Below are 17,927 nucleotides of genomic sequence, written 5' to 3' on the forward strand. Positions count from 1 at the left end.
ATCTAAACTACTCAATCTTTCTTGTTTCACAATAAACCCTTTTAAGCTGCAGGTGGAAAAATTGTCTGGATTTATTTCCAATCAGATTCATAACTTAGATTTTTTTACTTGATTTGAAGAATTGTTATACTATTTCTTTTTCTTTGTTCCTCTGTTCAAGGCCAAAATACGTCGTGTAGTTACTGTTCTTGATATTTGTAGTAATATCTAATTGTACCTCCACTCCTTCCGTATACAGTTTACTTGTGTCAGTCATTCCATCATTCTGTCATTCAAAAACACATTCTTTTGGTAACAAAATTCTCAGCTACTGTAAATCATCGGCTGTTTATATTTTATACAAAGCTTTATATGGGTATATTGTATCATGGAATATGTTTTTCGTACTTGTACAATATCTACATCCTATCTGCTGGAAAAACTTCAGTTTTGCTGAAATAGTTGTAATATACAAAATTTTCATCACATTTTCTTGACTACTATTAATCACAGGATGCTAATATATTGTACTTAACTTTCTATTGGGACATTTGATCATACATTTTTGTACTCATCCATGACATTTACTTCCTATTTGCCAAAAATTTTCCTTTTATTGTGATGGAAAGCAAGGGGTTCCTTGGTGAGCCGTTTATCACAGATTTCTTGTTTACATTTTGAGGTACGTGGCTGAGAGAAATATTTTGGTATGCTGATTGCTACAATTCTGATGAAAAGTATAAAAATTTATTCTTCCTCCATCTGAGGTTGTTTACTGAAGTAGTTCTGATAGAGGAGGGACTGTTGCACTTCTGGGCTGAAAAATTGGATTGATTTTGGGAAATGTTTATAAAATTATAAAGATTAGCCATTTGAAATTTAACATTTTTGATAAAAAAATTTCCTCTTCTCCAAATATAACGCTATATAGTGGAATTAATTTTGTGGGGTGTTAATTTTGGCGTATTTTATTGGTTTGTGTAAAAAAACACAATTAATTCAGCGAAATATTCACTCTAATTTTGGTACTTAGAGCACAACTTAGCATTTACCAAAATTAGAATCTCCAACATTTTTGGCATACTTTTTTGCCTCAAACTTGCCGAATTCTACACCTGCCCAAATAACCACTTGTGTAGTATTTGTGCATGCTACTTCAAAGATTTTCCATCACAGCATTTCATTTACAATTTGTATATTTTTAAACAGTATTACACATATATATTTTAAGATTTTGGGCATTCTAATCACCTTATCCGTCTGTCTAAAACACTTCTGTAATATATTTCTCAGCTTCTTTTGGAGGGAATGCTTAGATATTTGGTGTATTGCTTTTGGATCGTGACTTGTACCACATCCCCCTTTCCATGTTTGACAGAAATGGTTAAGTGGCAAAATTATTAGCATAATGTAGCTTGCAACATCTTGTTTCTAACAGATGAAGGTCAATTGCTTTTTGTTTTTTTTTTTAATAGCTGAAGAAGACTTATGTACATCAGTCTACAGAGCAAGTCACATGACACGAGATTTAGGTGGTAGTTATTTATCACCAGAACCAAACCTGATGCTGCATTCACAGATTGCTGACTTGGAAAGACCTGGTTTCCAGTATTTACCAATGTTTGGCAAATACACCAAAGAAACAGTGAGTTGGTTACCATGGTAATATTTCAGTATTTTACAAGACATGACAACAAATTTTTGTCGATTGCACTGAAAAGTATGGAAAACAACTACCTTCATCTTTACAGCTGTGCAAACCTGGTGGTTTGATGGTAAAATGTTTGCCTTGATCTGGTTGAAACCATTATTTCATCTAGATTATCTCCCTTTGTAAGTCTCGCAGTAAAGGAAACTAGATTATTTCTCTCCTATGTAATCAGATATTAATTCTGATATGAAGATGTAAACATAAAACGTATGTAGATGCCAACCCTTTTTTGATACAATCAGCAAAAAAGATTAGATTTGTCAGTAACCCCCAAAAAAATTGAAATTAAAATTTCAAATTTGTCTTAGATGAAAACATGTTTCATATTTCGGGAACAATAGGATTTATCTTAACTGAGATCGATAACAGTTGTGAAATCCAAATGCACTGCATGATCAGAAGCCCCATTGCACTTATTTCATTGTCTTTGTGAAGCATCTAATGATCAGAATACCTTTTCTAAACCAGGAATGGCTCATAGTGGAAACGATTGGAATTCTGTAAACTGTTGTAGTAAGACAGTACATGTATATTCTACCTAAAATTTGTAAAAATTACAGACACATCGTAAAGGTTGGCATCTGTGCAGGTAGCTTTGATTTGTCCAATATTTTTCATGGGGAATGTTTCACTTGCTTTTAGTGAAAAAAATACCCAGTATTTACTGTGGAATAACTGTTTTATTGTTTGGTTCCAATTATTCTGCATTTTCTTGCTTTTGTCAAACCACATATTCAATTTCCCGATGAAGTTTGAAATTCTTGTTGAAAACTTTAAGGCTCACTGAAGTCCATGAATTCAAAACTCAGCCAATTAGTAAAATTTAATGACTACAAAAAATTCAACCACTTCAGGGATTAGGATTACAGGGGGCCCTGTGTTTTTTTTTTTTATCACATTCCTGCTGAAAATGTCCCATTAAAATAAGAATTTTTTACAAAGAATGTTAAAGAATGGCCCATTGAAGTTCTGCAGACCATTCTCAAAATTTTAATCCCAATCACTGCCCTTTTATAAAATTTCCTTCAACATTTTTAAAGTATTACAATATACTAGTATTTAAACTGATTCTTTTATTCACTTAGACAATATAAGCCACATGTTTACACAGCCATAAGTGCCGCAAATGAGAATATTATGGTTTGTAACATATGGTCATCATGTGTATCAAGCATGATATGATAATCATATGTTTTTCTCAAATATATAATTATCATATGTTTAGAAGCCTAAATTAACATATGAGGATCACATGATAATCATATGACTATCATATGTAAATTTTTTGTACGATTACCAATGATTATCATATGTGGTACATTTGGCTGTGTATAACCAACAAATGTATGTTCTGGTACATACTAAACATGTAACTCCCAATAGTGACTTGGTGATTCAGGAGATAATGGGGATGAATTTCACTGTGTTTTGAATTGTTTATATTTTCAGTTTGCTCAATAACAATATTATATTTTAATTTGATGAGAATCCTGCCATTTGATTGGTTTGTTGACGAAAATCAACTTTGTTTCAGTTGTATAAACTAACTTGCTATTTGAGACACGCCCACCTTTTACGGAACTATTTTTTGTTTATCAACATCCGAAACAACCTTTCAGTCACATTGTAACGTTGAAACGTTTTTGTGACAATAAATTATCAACTAACTTTATATCCGCCCGGTTTATGTCCAATTCCTGCTTCAATAACTGTGTCTTCAATTTTGGAAAATAACTGAACATTTCCCAGTGATGAAATGACAGCGTCTTGCTGCTGATTTTAAAATGGCCAATTTGTTTGCTAGAATTACTACACGGTGGAAAAATTGAAGTTGGTGTTTACTCAGTGTTAATAAAAGTGATGGGTATATCATTTTTTTAAATTTTTTTTTATTAAAATATAATGAATGTATTCAATTTCTGATCAGTGTATACGCTATAACCTAATTTGGGTCCGTTTACACTGAAACATAATACGTTTCGCAGATTATTCAGCGTGAACGGACCCAAAATAGGTTATAGCGTATACACTAATCAGAAATTGAATACATTCATTAAATAATTGTAATTTATAAAAAAACCTAATGTTATAAAATTGAAGCAGGTAATAAATAGCAAGATACTGTCAGAACAGTATAGATTTAATACTTACTTGAAAACTGTTAGTTGCCTGATAAATTTTCCGGGATAATTTGTAGATGGCTTAAACATTTAACTGTTTACTTACATACATGTATTTTTTGTAATTTGTATTAAATGCTTTACCTCTGTACCATAAAATTTGGTTTATGTTTATATACAGTAAAACCTGTCTATACAAAACTCTGAATAAATCTAAAACCTGTCTAAACCAGACACTTTAGGCCTTTCATATCAGTTGAAATGTATTGTGAAAGTACCATTGTTCGTAGGGTACCAAATTTCGTGGTATTCGTGGGTAGCCCAAACCATGAAATTTTGTTACTAACAAAAAGATTTCCATTGATTTGTATACTGAGAACCCCAAAACCATGAATTCAAGAATCCACAAACTTGTGTTTCTTTCCTAATCCACAGAATTAGATTTCCATGAATTAAAGTACTTCAACAGTAATTTGAAATTGGGTAAATCTTGCACCTGTCCAAACCAGACAAACTCTACAGTCCATATTTGGTATGGACAGGTTTCACTGTATTGAGTAAGTTGCTTGGTTACTATACAAACAATAAGGTCAGAGTATGTAATTCCATCAGATAAAACAGATATTACACCAGCTGACAAGGATAAAAGTACAGATACAGTCTCAACAGAGAAACAAACCAATCAAGTCGGGCATGGCTGGATTTTTCTCCCGCCTGTTTGAGGACAGTAGTGTTGGCTTTGGTGACTTGTCTCTTCCTGATGTCAAGAAACTTCTCAACTTCATTGACCAATCTGTTAAAAACCTATGTTTTCTCTTTCAGGTTAGTGATTTATCATTTGTTCAGTTTTAATTAAATTATTTGAAATGAAATGTATGTATTATTTACATAATTGTCCTGAAAAACAAGAAAAAATAACTGGTCCAAAGTAACAGTTTCGGCAAGTTTTGCTGAATTTTGCACTCAAGAAATATTTTTGCTAAATTTTACTGTTTTGAATAGGTTCTCAAATGTGTTGGGCTAGTGGTCTAGTGCTTATTTCACAGTACATTAAAACTATTCCATGTGTTTTTAGGAGTAGAAATATTTCAGTGCAACACACAAACTAGAGGAGAACATCCACTAAGGGGCAAATTTGAATATCTTTAAAGTACGATAGGGCTAATAAACTTTTGGTAATGTCAACTTAATGATAGCCAAATTTTATCTGAACAATCAATAATATTAAGCTTCATATCTCAGTCTCTGTAAGAATCAGGCAGTGGGTGAAACATGGTATCAAAAAACCAACCATTTTTAAATTTTAATTTGAATATTTGCACCATCAGATTCAAGGAAAAAGACAAAATTGTCCATATCTTTTTGGTATATTGAGTTATAACTTTATTGAAATACAGAATTATTAGGACTTCAATTTACTAAACACAATAAAGTTTTATGATGACTCCTTTTATGAGTTATTCTGATGTTTAACTAGGACATTAGAATTTCTGCAATTTTTGGCTGATATCTCAGAAAGATTCCTTATAGAGAGAAATTGAAAATGGGTAAAACGTAAAGCATTATTAGGGTCACAGTTTATTCGAAATGGTCAAAGATGTATGTCGACTCCATGCGTTTTGCCCTATTTTCAGTCATATTCAATTTTTTGCTTTTAATCTCTGAAAGGAATTCATATAGAGAGAAACTGTAATCAGGTAAATCATGCTGAATTATTGGGACTTTAATTCATTACACTGTACAAAACATTAAGTTGTATGTTGACTCCTTGTAAGAGCTATTGCAGTTTTTATGTCAAAATGGACATACAAATAGAGAGAAATGGTACACATGATGCAGATCATTATAGCTACAAAATTGTATTATTATAAAGACTAAGGAATTTTAATTTTTATTGGTAAATTTAGACATATGAGACCTAAGGGAGCAATCCAGGCTCCTTGGAGCTGCTACTGTAAACATCTGTATAGCTTCCCATCCAATATATTATATTAATATTCAGCTTCCAGAGTCAGATTTTGTTGTCCATACTAATACAACACAAGACATATCCTGGGCCTCAGATTTAGATGACTGTCCTGATATGGAGGAAACTAGAGATGGAGTATTTCTAACTCCCATTGGTAGATACCAGGTGAGTGATCAGTGAGTTTCCAAAGAAACTAGAGATGGAGTAATCCTAACACTTATTAGCAGATATCAGGTGAGTTACCAGTGAACTATTGAGGAAATTAGAGATGGAGAAAACCTAGCATATAAGGAGACTATTCAGTGTGATATAGAGGAGACTGAAATGGAGTATTTTCAACTCCAGTTGGTAGATAATAGATGAGTGATCCATGAGTTTCCAAAGAAACTAGAGAAGGAGAAATCGTAACACTTATTGGTGGATATCAGGTGAGTTATGGAAGAAACTGGAAATGGCGTATTTTCAGCTCCAGTTGGTAGATATCAGATAAATTATCAGTGAATTATGAAAGAAATTGGGGAAGTATTTCTTACTCTTGGAGATAGATATCAAGTGAATAATTATTGAGTTATGGAAGAAACTAGAGCCTGATACCCCTACACCTCTTTGAATCATTAGTTTGCTTGAAATTGGAGGTTTGAGGAAAACCTAAAAAATCTGAGGGAAATCTAAAAAGAATGACAGGCCTAATGTACTAAACATTTTTATTTATTTATTTATTTTTGTTTACCAGAAGAGTTCTATTTTTTATTGTGCATTAAATTTTCAGATAAGGAACAAGTTGAAAAAATTTGACGTGATGTACACTGGTGACCCAGATTTACAGCCAATCAGGAGCTATGAAAATGCTACAGTGGTCAGACTTCTGCATCAGTTCTGCTCTTACATAAATACACAGGTAATATTGTTGATACAAACATTCTTGTGATGCTTGAATCAACAATGTATCTCATGTTTTATAGTCTTTTGAGGTCTTTTGAGGTTATATATGCTAAAATTCTGAACTTTTTGGTCTTTGTTATATTCTGTAATCTAAAGACTTGATCATACCTTGCACAAAGAGGAGGGTATAATGTTCTTGATTGATCCATTCCTCAGGCTGTCTTTTGATTATCGCTGTTGTTGCCTAGATACAGCCTCCAATTTTTCTTATAATTCTTTAAACAAGGATAGGATGAAGTGTTGGTAACTATAGATATTTGATGGAATTTGTATTTCACACAATTCTGTTACATGTAACCTCTTTATTTGGAGAAGAACTAGGTGAGAATCATAGATTTATGCTCCTCACCTAAAATCTGACTTGGTTTCTTGTCAGATTTGTTTTCAGCTTGCTATAAAAATGAAAAAAAACTATAAAATTTTGTATGGGATTGGATTTTCATAGAAATCCATTTATTTAAGGAAACCATTTATTTGGGAGGGGGACTTACATTAAAATAATAGACTTTAATTGTTGCCTGGAAAGTGCCTTTAGAATTCCTTCAACCTTAGGGTGTTTTCTCTATTTAAAATTACTGCTATTTGAATTCTGCATCACTGGATCTGTTTGGAAAGTTTTCATTAGAATGTTAGAAAATTGAGGTTAATGGCAGAGTTATCTGTCTCTGATTCATGAAAGTCTTTGGACTTTACCAAAATGATTTAGAAAATCTTGTCTTTCTTCCTTTATTTTTATGGTACAAATTACACTGTCAAAGTACATGTAGTTGGTTATTTCGTACCACATTCCACACACTGCCTGATTTTTACAGAGACTGACACTTAACATTTTATCTTTACTGTTGAAGAACAGGTGTTTGTTGGGCACCAATCAGTCACATCACAATACCTAACAAAATGTACAATTTCTATTGCTTATTCAAAGGCTCATGAAGTCATAACAGGCACTAGAGAAATTTTGACAAACCATTTTCGAGTTGCTCATTCATGCTTATGTTACTTTGTATGTATAATTTTACTTACTTTATGTTCTTTGTTGTGTATATCTGTTTTCCATGTCTGGTCTTTGTCCCTGGGTTACATTCTTTTGATTACCGCTATAACCTTGGTTCCCTTGATTATTCTTTATTAAAATAAATGTTAGTTTACAGTATGGAGATTGGAGAAATCCAATACTCCACTGATCACAGTATAGTGGAGAAATCCAATACACCTTTGATCACAATATAGTGAAGAAATCCAATACTCCACTGATCACAGTATAAGAAGCTGTGTATTTACTGAATTGTCTTCTTAACATATTTATTATCTATTTTTCATAAGTAAACATCAAGTAGACTTTGATAGGCATTGTTGAAAAAATAATAAAGTTTGTAGGTGTTTGTTTGCATTTATTACTTCACAATATATTTATATTTTCCAACAATCAAATTTTAAAAAATTAGAAGTAAGTCATGTAATAGTCACCATTAATAAGCAATGTTTAACTGGTGAAAAAGGATTTTTTATTATTATTTTCAGTTTTCAAATGAAATACATACAGCTTATGAAAGAAAAGATTTGATTGGTCGATTAGCACAGGTATTTTTTGCTCCAGCAATACCAAAAGAACAAAAGCCTAAATCTCCCATATCAGGGAAAAAGTTAGAAGAATTAAGAAGACCAAAACTTAGACTACGATTTTTAGCCAGCTACTCTACGATGATATATTTAGCATTACTGTTTTTATTCCTGAATTTATGGTTTAATGTTGGACCTGTACAGTATGTTTTACTGTTACTAGCTTTCACATTTATGTTTGGGTTATTAAGAGCGGTTTCTATGTCTTCTGGCTCCTGATATTTCAATGATGTATCAGAGGTCTGTTTGGAATTGAACATTTTTATCACTTGTGTTCAGCTTATGGTGCATAATACTTGTGTTATCACACAAAATTATTTCACATGAAATTCTCTAGAAATGAGAAAATGAAAACAGTGAAAGAGCATGTGAAATTTGTGTGAATCAAGCCTTCATGTGAAATTTGTGTAAATCAAGCTTTCATGTGAAATTTGTGTAATTAAGTCCTCATGTGAAATTTGGGTGAATTAAGCCTTCATGTGAAGTTTGTGTAAATCAAGCCTTCGTGTGAAATTTGGGCAAATCAAACTTTCATGAGAACTTCATATGAACTTTCCACATGAAGTTTATGTTAAGTGCATTTCACATGAGCAGTATTTGCTAATGTACAAGGATGGTATAACTTCCTGTTCTAAAATAATGTGACTTGGGATGGTCTGTAGGCACTCCTATTAGAGCTATGATTTGTGGATGTAATTGTAATTTTTTGTATGAGACAAAAGCAAAAAGAATGCCTACCTTCATCCCTATATATTTAATTCAGGTATAGCCATAGGAGTGTTACATGATTTTTTTATAAAATACTGTTGTGGTAATATGTGTTTTAGTGTTATTACTGTCACACATTTGTTTACACTTTATGTGTTAGAATACAATATATTGTGTTCAAAATCAAATGCAATAAATGAGTTCACAACAATGAAATGTAAGTAGTTTAGTGTTCACACTAATGACATATAAATTTTTAGTGTTCACATCAATGACATGTAAGTTTTTTAGTGTTAACACCAATGACATATAAGTTTTTTAGTGTTAACACCAATGACATGTAAGTTTTTTTTAGTGTTAACACCAGTGTCATATAAATGTTTTAGTGTTACACCAATGACATGTAAGTTATTAAGTAGTTACACCAATGACATGTAAGTTTTTTTAGTGTTAACACCAATGACATGTAAGTTTTTTTAGTGTTAACACCAATGTCATATAAATGTTTTAGTGTTACACCAATGAAATGTAAGTTAATAAGTGGTCATATCAGTGAAATGTTAGTTATTACATGTTCACATCAATGAAATGTAAGTTATTTTTTAGTGTAAACACCAATGAAATCTAAGTCTTTATATGTTCACACTAATGAAATGTTAGTCTTTAAGTGTTTACACAGTGCAATATAAGTTATTAAGTGTTCACACCAATGACACATGAGTCTTAAATGTTCACACCAATTAAATGTAAGTCTTTAAGTGTTCATACCAATGAAATCTTAAGTTTTAAGTGTGTTGTAAGTAATGAAGTGAGAGCAAATTTGTGTTCTCAAGTCAAGTTACAACAAACAGTATACTTTATAGAAGTTTATTAACTGTGTTGCTAAGGTTATGTAAGGGGAGAAAATTTAAGGAGTAAATATATCCAGGTGCTTGCATAACAAAAAAAAGCAGTTATATTTCAGTAGTATTTTGAATTGATGAATGTATGAAATGCTGGTAGTTTTGTGTAAATTTAAAAGTATTTGACATGTGAATGACAATGAAAAAATAAATGTAGTGTTTGTTTTATGAATAGAGTTTTATATTCATGTATTGTTAACAGCCTTTTTACAAATGACTACTGAATTATAAATTCAAATCAAAATTATGCTAATTATTGATTTCATTTGACACATATCCCAGATCAAGTTTGGACCTATGATGTAGTTTAATTCTTTGGAGTTCTTTGATATACTGAATCTTACCATGTGTTAAGATTTCAGATTTAGTACCATACTTTAAGATTTGATTGGCATTCTGGTTCAAAGAGTCTAGATTTAAACTTTGTTTGAATTCAATAATTTAATAATTTTAGTTTCTCTGACATGCAGTCTTACTGTTACTTAAATAAATTATTTACTTATTCAACTATAGCCAGAATACAGCACTATTGACCATTAGTGATAAATGTCTAATTTTAGATATTTAAGTTCTATGAGCTCATACCTGTAATATCCATTTTGTGTCATTTAATCACAATAAAAATTCAGAGATGTATCAATTGTATATGTCCATGCTTGGTCAAACTAACTTATGGTTGTCATATTACAGCAAATGCAATTATAATATTCAGGAGTTGATCTTCCATTGACAGTCAACTTATGAACCACTTAGGTGATTAACTGGACAAGAGGGAGATTTAAATTTTTCTATCAAACAAATTACATTTTATACATCAGGATGGCATCACTACAATATAAAAGCCATAAATGTGACTACTGGTCAAGCGGCATATGTTGTGGATGCATGCTGATAGATAACCCCGGACAATGAAGGGATTATTTCATGAAGTTTGAATACTACATCCAAAGTATTGCCAATAAAAATCTAAGTTCAATGCAAAGTGTTCTTATCCTTACTTTTACTTCTTTTTGTCCGTAAGGACAGATTGATTTCAAAATAAATATACATTATCAAGTTGTTTTTCCAAAAAAGATGGTACACCTAGATACAAATATATAGTTCTTGGTGGAGATTCTTCATACTTTGTAAGAAATAATTCCAAATCATCTTCCAAATATACAGAGGAAGATGTTTACAAAATACTGGAATTTTTAATCGACAACATATTTGTCCAGTGTGGTGGACGTGTTTTTCAACAAATGGTCGGCATTCCAATGGGAACATATTGTGCTCCTTTACTAGCTGACCTATTCCTTCACTCTTATGAGGCTGACTTTATAGCTGATCTGATCAGAAAGAAAGAATATCGTTTGGCTAGATCCTTCAATCTCAGTTTCCGCTATATAGATGTATTATCTTTAAACAATCCTAATTTTGGGGATTTAATACATCGCATCTATCCCAAAGAATTTGAGATAAAGGATACTACAGACACTGTGAAGTCAGCCTCATATCTTGACCTACACTTAGAAATCGATGGTAAAGGAAAACTATTGATCAAACTTAACGACAAATGTGATGACTTTTCATTCAGAATTGTCAACTGTCCTTTCATCTGTGGCAACATCCCTTCGGCTCCTGCGTATGGAGTGTTCATATCACAACTCATACGTTATGCCAGAGCTTGCCGAAACTACGCAGACTTTTTGTATCGCGCTAGAACTGTAACAAATAGGCTTCTGGAACAGGGTTATGTTGCTACAAGATTGAAGTCATCGCTACAAAAGTTTTATGGTCGTCATCATGAACTCGTGGATCGTTATGGTGTATCCATCAGCACCATTAAAACTGATTTATTCAACGGGTCATAGTTTTCCTTTCCTCGTTTGTCTACCCCGGACTTGACTTTTTATGAGCAACTCGGCGGTTGTTTCTAGAAAAGCAGAGGACGCTTACCCTACCGGTGCACCTTGTCCATGCTCCCAGTTTTTAGTGGAGTCCGTTTGTTTGTTTGTTTGTTGGGGTTTAACGTTCGAGCAGCAATATTTCAGCTATATTCAGACGATAGTGGAGTCCGAGTTGCTCATTTACTTTTGTTACTTTGTATGTATGATTTTAGTTACTTTATGTTCTATGTTGTGTATGTCTGTTTTCCATGTCTGGTCGTTGTCCCTGGATTACATTCTTTTGATTACCGCTATAACCTTGGTTCCCTTGATTACTCTTTGCAATGACTTGAGTAATATGTTATACAACAATTTCACAAAACTATCATTGAGCGGTATTGCTAGGTTTTACTTCTTTTTAAAAAAGAGATACCATTAGTTGGCCATATGATTTCTCTTTTGTCCCATATTTACTTTAACTTGCAGTTCTATTTTATGTTAATAAAGGTATTTGTACAGTTCATGATTAGTACTTTTCTTTTCTTATGTTTCCGTCACGAGCCATTCAGTGATAAAATTTGCGGCTGCAAAATGCATTTATTACTGGATAATCCATGGTTGGTTTACAATCAAAGCATATTTTCCCTATCTGGTGGTCGTTTTTATTTAATGTATTACTTGATTGCTCTTTTAACTCAACGGAAGGCAGGAGAACCCCAAACGATACAAGGTACTTCTTGTATATTTTGTATATATTGTAAATTTTGTAACGTATATCTAGATAAATTTTTTCTTACTAAATTTTTCGACATGGAGTTGTCAACCAATATTGTCTGTCTTTTAAAATTGTTTATTATTTTGCCGCAAAAATCCAATCAAGAAGATTTACGATGTTTTTCCTAAATACATCTATGATTGACATTTGTATAATGATCACTTTGTTGCATTTTTCACCGTTTTAAAAGTTTTTTTTCCATTTTTGAATGTTAAATTATCAGAGCAGTTTCATACTGCTTATATATATTGTAAACCGATTGAACTTGTTCAGAATTTTCCTCCATAACATTTTGTTTCAGGGTCATGTCGGGTTTATTAAATGTTTAATGGTGTAAATGTAATAAAGGCATGTATCAAACGAACTTAACCGTATAACAAGAATAGATATGGTGAATATGGCAAAGAGACAACAACCCCATCAGGATGAAAATGTCAGGCTGCAGCTGGCCCCAAAACGATATTATACACATATACCGAAATAGTTGCCTCTATATACTCCAGCAACATATTAATAAACTGAAGGTGAAAATAGACATGCGCCAGTAATTTCTGACTTGGAACAGGCGCAAAATGCCCTCCCCCTTTTTGAAAACCTGGCCACTGTTGAATAATATTACACAGTAAAACACACGTGCACCTAAAAATCTGTTTGAAAAGGTCTAAGTCCATGGTTAAAACAGAAATAAAGAAACGGACTTTACGTTACACAAATGCGCAAAGGACTACTAGCAGTTAACTGACATGTCGGCTCCAGAACAGTTTAAACCTAAAAAAAGTTTTGTCCTGTAATATCAATCCCAATTCCCATCAAGGTTTAGAACCACGGTACAACAAAAGTCAAACAATAAGTACACAACCCATTTGGTAAATAAGCTTCCCATATCAATTTTGAAACAAAGTTATGTAATTCCCGATATCCGTTTTAAGACTATATAATTATACCTAATTCAACTCTAAATACCATTTTATGTGGCGTGAAAAAATATTGCTCCGTTATATCTGTTATATATTATTATAAGGAACTGAAAATTTCATCAAGTAAGTTGTGTATTTGCTCTCGGATACTAATTCTTATATGTATGGCACGCCAAAGAGGACATAAATGAATACTTAGTAATATTAGAAAAAAATTTTAATATTACAAAACTATTATTTAAAAATAAAGAATATTTTTTGATATGAGAAATTCATTTTGTAATATTAGAAAGTGAATTCCTTAAACATTAATATTAAAACATTTTTTTTTATGTTGAAAAATATTATTTTACATCAGGAAATGATGTTTTAATATGATAAAATATTTATATAAAAATTCAAAGAGATTTTCTAATATTAAAAAATGTAATTAAATACAACAAATCCAGAGTTTTAGTCCACCTTCGTCCCCTCAAAGAGGAATGAGAGGATGACAGAATGTATGAAATGCTTATTTCTATAATAATAATTATCTATATATAAGATATCGAGAGAGAAAGGAAGAAGCAGCACCGACATATTCAACCTTATATTGTGAAAGAAAGTATATTATTATTGTAGTCCCATTTTTTAAACAAGGAATGAAGCCTCCGTGTTTAAAGTGTTTCGATATTTTTGTTACCACAAATTTCAGAAAAAAAATGTTTTATAATAGTCCTTCTGTCAGACTAGTCTGACTTTAGCACTTGGTTCGAGAATAACTTCGACATCGATGATGATGATGATAGATGATGATGATGAAAACACAGAAGTTTCAGAAGTTCTTTTTTTTTATTTGAGTAAAGACTTTCTTTATAAAGTGTTCGCTTGATCACACACTGAATATGGCATATGTCTGATAAATGAGCGTAAGCACAAGTTGAAAATGATTCGGTCGGTCCCTTATCTTCCTAAATGTAAGCACACCTTTTACATATATGCATTTGTTGTTAACGTGTTGGGTAAACGTACATTTAATTTGGTATCCTAAAATCCCTTCTTGAGACATAACACAATATTAATATCATAATTGCAGTTAATGAATAATATACTTTTGTAATATGCATTTGTAACAAGCATTTCAATGATTAAGGTGTATAAACTCTAGTGTAAAGAATTGTAAGAACCCGGGTAAGAAGTAAGAGATCCGACATTAATTTGAATTTATAAAAAGTTTTTAAGGGACTTACTGTAGTGTTCGTTTAAAAAAAGGCTCAGAATTAGATGGATTGAAATAAAATGTCAATGTTTCAAGGTACTCACTGTAGTTCAAGGGTTTTACCCGGTTTTCTAACAAAGGTGTTCGTGCTGTCCCCTTCAATAAAAAATGTTCAATCAGCACACGTGTTTTAATTAATAACTTTATATCAGCAGAATTAGAACAAGAATTTGCAAATCGAAAACCTTTCTGATAAGCAAGAAAATAATATCCAAAAATATCGAAATAGGGAGCCAAGGTCCAGCACTGAGCTGTTCTACCATCTGGAAAACAAAGCATGAAGCTTAGTGTTTTTATAGGAGCTTTTCAATTTCATAACACTATGTGCATGACTACGTGCTGAAAATTCAGGTGAATAATGTATGATATAATTCAGGACAGACAATCATTTGGAGCACTAGGTACGCGGAAAACTAGACCGAAATAAATATGTCATTAGATTTATTCAGTACACATGAAAGAAAGAATATCGTTTAGTTAGATCCTTTAATCTCAGTTTCCGCTATATAGATGTATTATCTTTAAACAATCCTAATTTTGGGGATTTGATACATCGCATCTACCCCAAAGAATTTGAGATAAAGGATACTACAGACACTGTGAAGTCAGCCTCATATCTTGACCTACACTTAGAAATCGATGGTAAAGGAAAACTAACGACCAAATTTTACGACAAATGTGGTGACTTTTCATTCATTATTGTCAACTCTCCTTTCATCTGTGGCAACATCCCTTCAGCACCTGTGTATGGAATGTTCATATCACAACTCATACGTTATGCCAGAGCTTGTCGAAACTACGCAGTCTTTTTGTATCGCGCTAGAATTATAACAAATAGGCTTCTGGAACAGGGTTGTGTTACTACAAGATTGAAGACATCACTACAGAAGTTTTATGGTCGTCATCATGAACTCATGGATCATTATGGTGTATCCATCTGCACCATGAAAACTGATTTGTTCCCTTTCTTCTTTCGTCTACTACGGACTTTAATTTTTATGAGCAACTCGGCGGGTGTTTCTAGAAAAGCAGAGAACGCTTACCCTACCGGTGCACCTGGTCCATGCTCCAAGCTTTTGGCGGAGTCCGAGTTCCTCATTTACTTTTGTTACTCTGTATGTATCATTTTAGTTACTTTATGTTCTTTGTTGTGTACGTCAGTTTTCCATGTCTGGTCTTTATCCCTGGATTACATTCTTTTAATTACCGCTATAACCTTGGTTCCCTTGATTACTCTAAAAATGATTTGAAGAAAATCTTACAAGAACAAAAACATATATGCGTTGAAATACTTCTCAATATATCAGCTAATTGTAAGTAAACGACACCGATGATATGACTTTCAAACTTACTACTATAATAGTTAACCTACTGCAATTATTTAATTTTTGAAACATTGAAACGAAAAAAAAAATACACTGTAAAGTAACCCGAAACACGATTTCAGTTCAATACGAGTAAGGTGATCAAAGCTACCTAGAAACTATGATACCGGAGAAATCTATATTTCACAGAATTCGATACATTTGTATGACTACGCATATCAATACTAAGATTAATGATAACAGAAACGACTTAAGTATTAAAATGACAAATTTTCCTTACCTGTGCAGCACTATACCTTTATCTCCCGCATATGGTATTTATATTTCACAACTGATTCACTACTCTGAAGTAAGAACTAAATACTGTGATTTCCCTGAACGTCAAATTTATCTGCGTAACAAACTCCTGAATCTGGGGTATGAGGAAATACGTCTCAAAAGGTCTCTTACCAAATACCTTTTCAGATATCAGTTCTTGAGCTGTTCGAATCGGACTTTCATATTCGTTGATCATTTTCAATTGTAGATCATTCTGCCTTATTTCATAGTTAATCTGCTCAAAACCAACATATCTGGTTTTTAATACTATGTTATCTGCCACAAGTGAAGCGCTTTGATTATTATTGTACACCTCAGTTAACAATAATTGTTTCCCTAAATAGGCCAATCACTGTTTTAGTCTTAACCTGGCATAGAGTTTCGACGAGGTCACTAATTTTGCAATGCTGTTATGTCATTTGCGGAAGGACCTGAAATTGTCCTGTCATCAAGCAAGAAACCGCAAGGAAAGCTTGACATTGTAACGAATAGTTAACCCAAAAACAGGATGAATCCCATCATGTTCATACTGATGTACTGAAAAACCCCTATCATGAACTTCGAATGTGAAATGCAGATGAGTAACTGATATGAGATTTCTTATTCCATAGTTGTGTAACCGCACGTATTACGTAATTTAATTCATATCTATCGTAAAGACCACAAATAAAAGATAAATCCGGTTAAAAATTGTTTAAAATTAAATATTTCAATTTTTGGAAATACATGTTCATCGCTTGAAAAAATTTATTGACGCCGTTACTGTACAATAGAAAGGCAATTGTTTATTTTCAAAACTTGCTTTACCACACAAGATTCAAAATGTCTGGTAAAACTGCGATTTTATTAAAAACGATAACTTTTAGTTAAAATAATAGCATGATACTCAATAAATTCAAACTCCCCACACACGAATTACGAAGTTTAATTTGTTCATCGTTTGAACAATTTTTCGGACGAAAAATTCAAGATTATTTGTTTTGTCAGAATGTGGTTGAAGTTTCAGTTCAGTTTTGTGAAAAACATAAAATAAATTTACATTCCTTGAAAAAAAGTCCATTGAAAAGAAATTGGTTTACTTGTGCATAGTATAGTGCAATGGTACTTATTTCATACCTATATTATGTACTTAACAATACTGGGATATCTGTGTGATGGGATGTTTTTACACTAAAACACATAATTTTTTATGTTATATATTAAATGTTAAGTGTAGTGTTGTGTGTGTAAGCAGTATTAAAAGATAGTTCTTCATTTCATGAGTCTATCTCCTCTAGTCTCTTCAGTTCTTTGATTCTATCCTATTCCTAAGTTTGGTGGCTATCTATTTCTCATTGGTTCCTCTATCTTTTTGATTGCATCAGGTAGACTTCCCTTCATGTCATGAACTAGTAAAATTGATTTAAAGTGCAGAAAAAAAAACGTGAAATACAATACTACTAGATGATAATTCAGCTATTTCAATAAAGATGATAAAGTTTTGAATAAGGCCTTTCAGGAAATAATGTAAATTTC

General features: G+C 32.2%; 1 protein-coding gene and 1 long non-coding RNA gene across 3 annotated transcripts in view; one reads left to right on the forward strand and one right to left on the reverse strand.

Annotated features, from left to right (window-relative positions):
- The window catches only part of LOC148606404 (sphingomyelin phosphodiesterase 4-like), a 32,088-nt gene extending 21,893 nt beyond the window's left edge, over positions 1-10,195 (forward strand). For both annotated transcript variants that reach the window (XM_088544213.1, XM_088544214.1), the window contains 5 exons: positions 1,455-1,624; positions 4,423-4,632; positions 5,813-5,944; positions 6,549-6,677; positions 8,243-10,195. In XM_088544213.1, the coding sequence (XP_088400339.1) occupies positions 1,455-1,624; positions 4,423-4,632; positions 5,813-5,944; positions 6,549-6,677; positions 8,243-8,560 (959 nt within the window). In that variant the 3' untranslated portion in view covers positions 8,561-10,195. The remainder of the gene's footprint in view (positions 1-1,454; positions 1,625-4,422; positions 4,633-5,812; positions 5,945-6,548; positions 6,678-8,242) is intronic.
- Positions 308-16,485, reverse strand: LOC148606405 (uncharacterized). The gene is made up of 3 exons (XR_015914985.1): positions 16,375-16,485; positions 14,814-14,865; positions 308-432 (listed from the first exon to the last, which is right to left on the reverse strand). It is a non-coding gene; the product is annotated as an uncharacterized LOC148606405 (long non-coding RNA).
- Between the last annotated feature and the right edge of the window lie 1,442 nt (positions 16,486-17,927).

Source organism: Perna viridis, chromosome 9 (assembly GCF_037379345.1).
Source record: "Perna viridis isolate PV_CMFRI_1.1 ecotype Kerala chromosome 9, ASM3737934v1, whole genome shotgun sequence".
NCBI classification, from domain to species: Eukaryota; Metazoa; Mollusca; class Bivalvia; order Mytilida; family Mytilidae; genus Perna; species Perna viridis.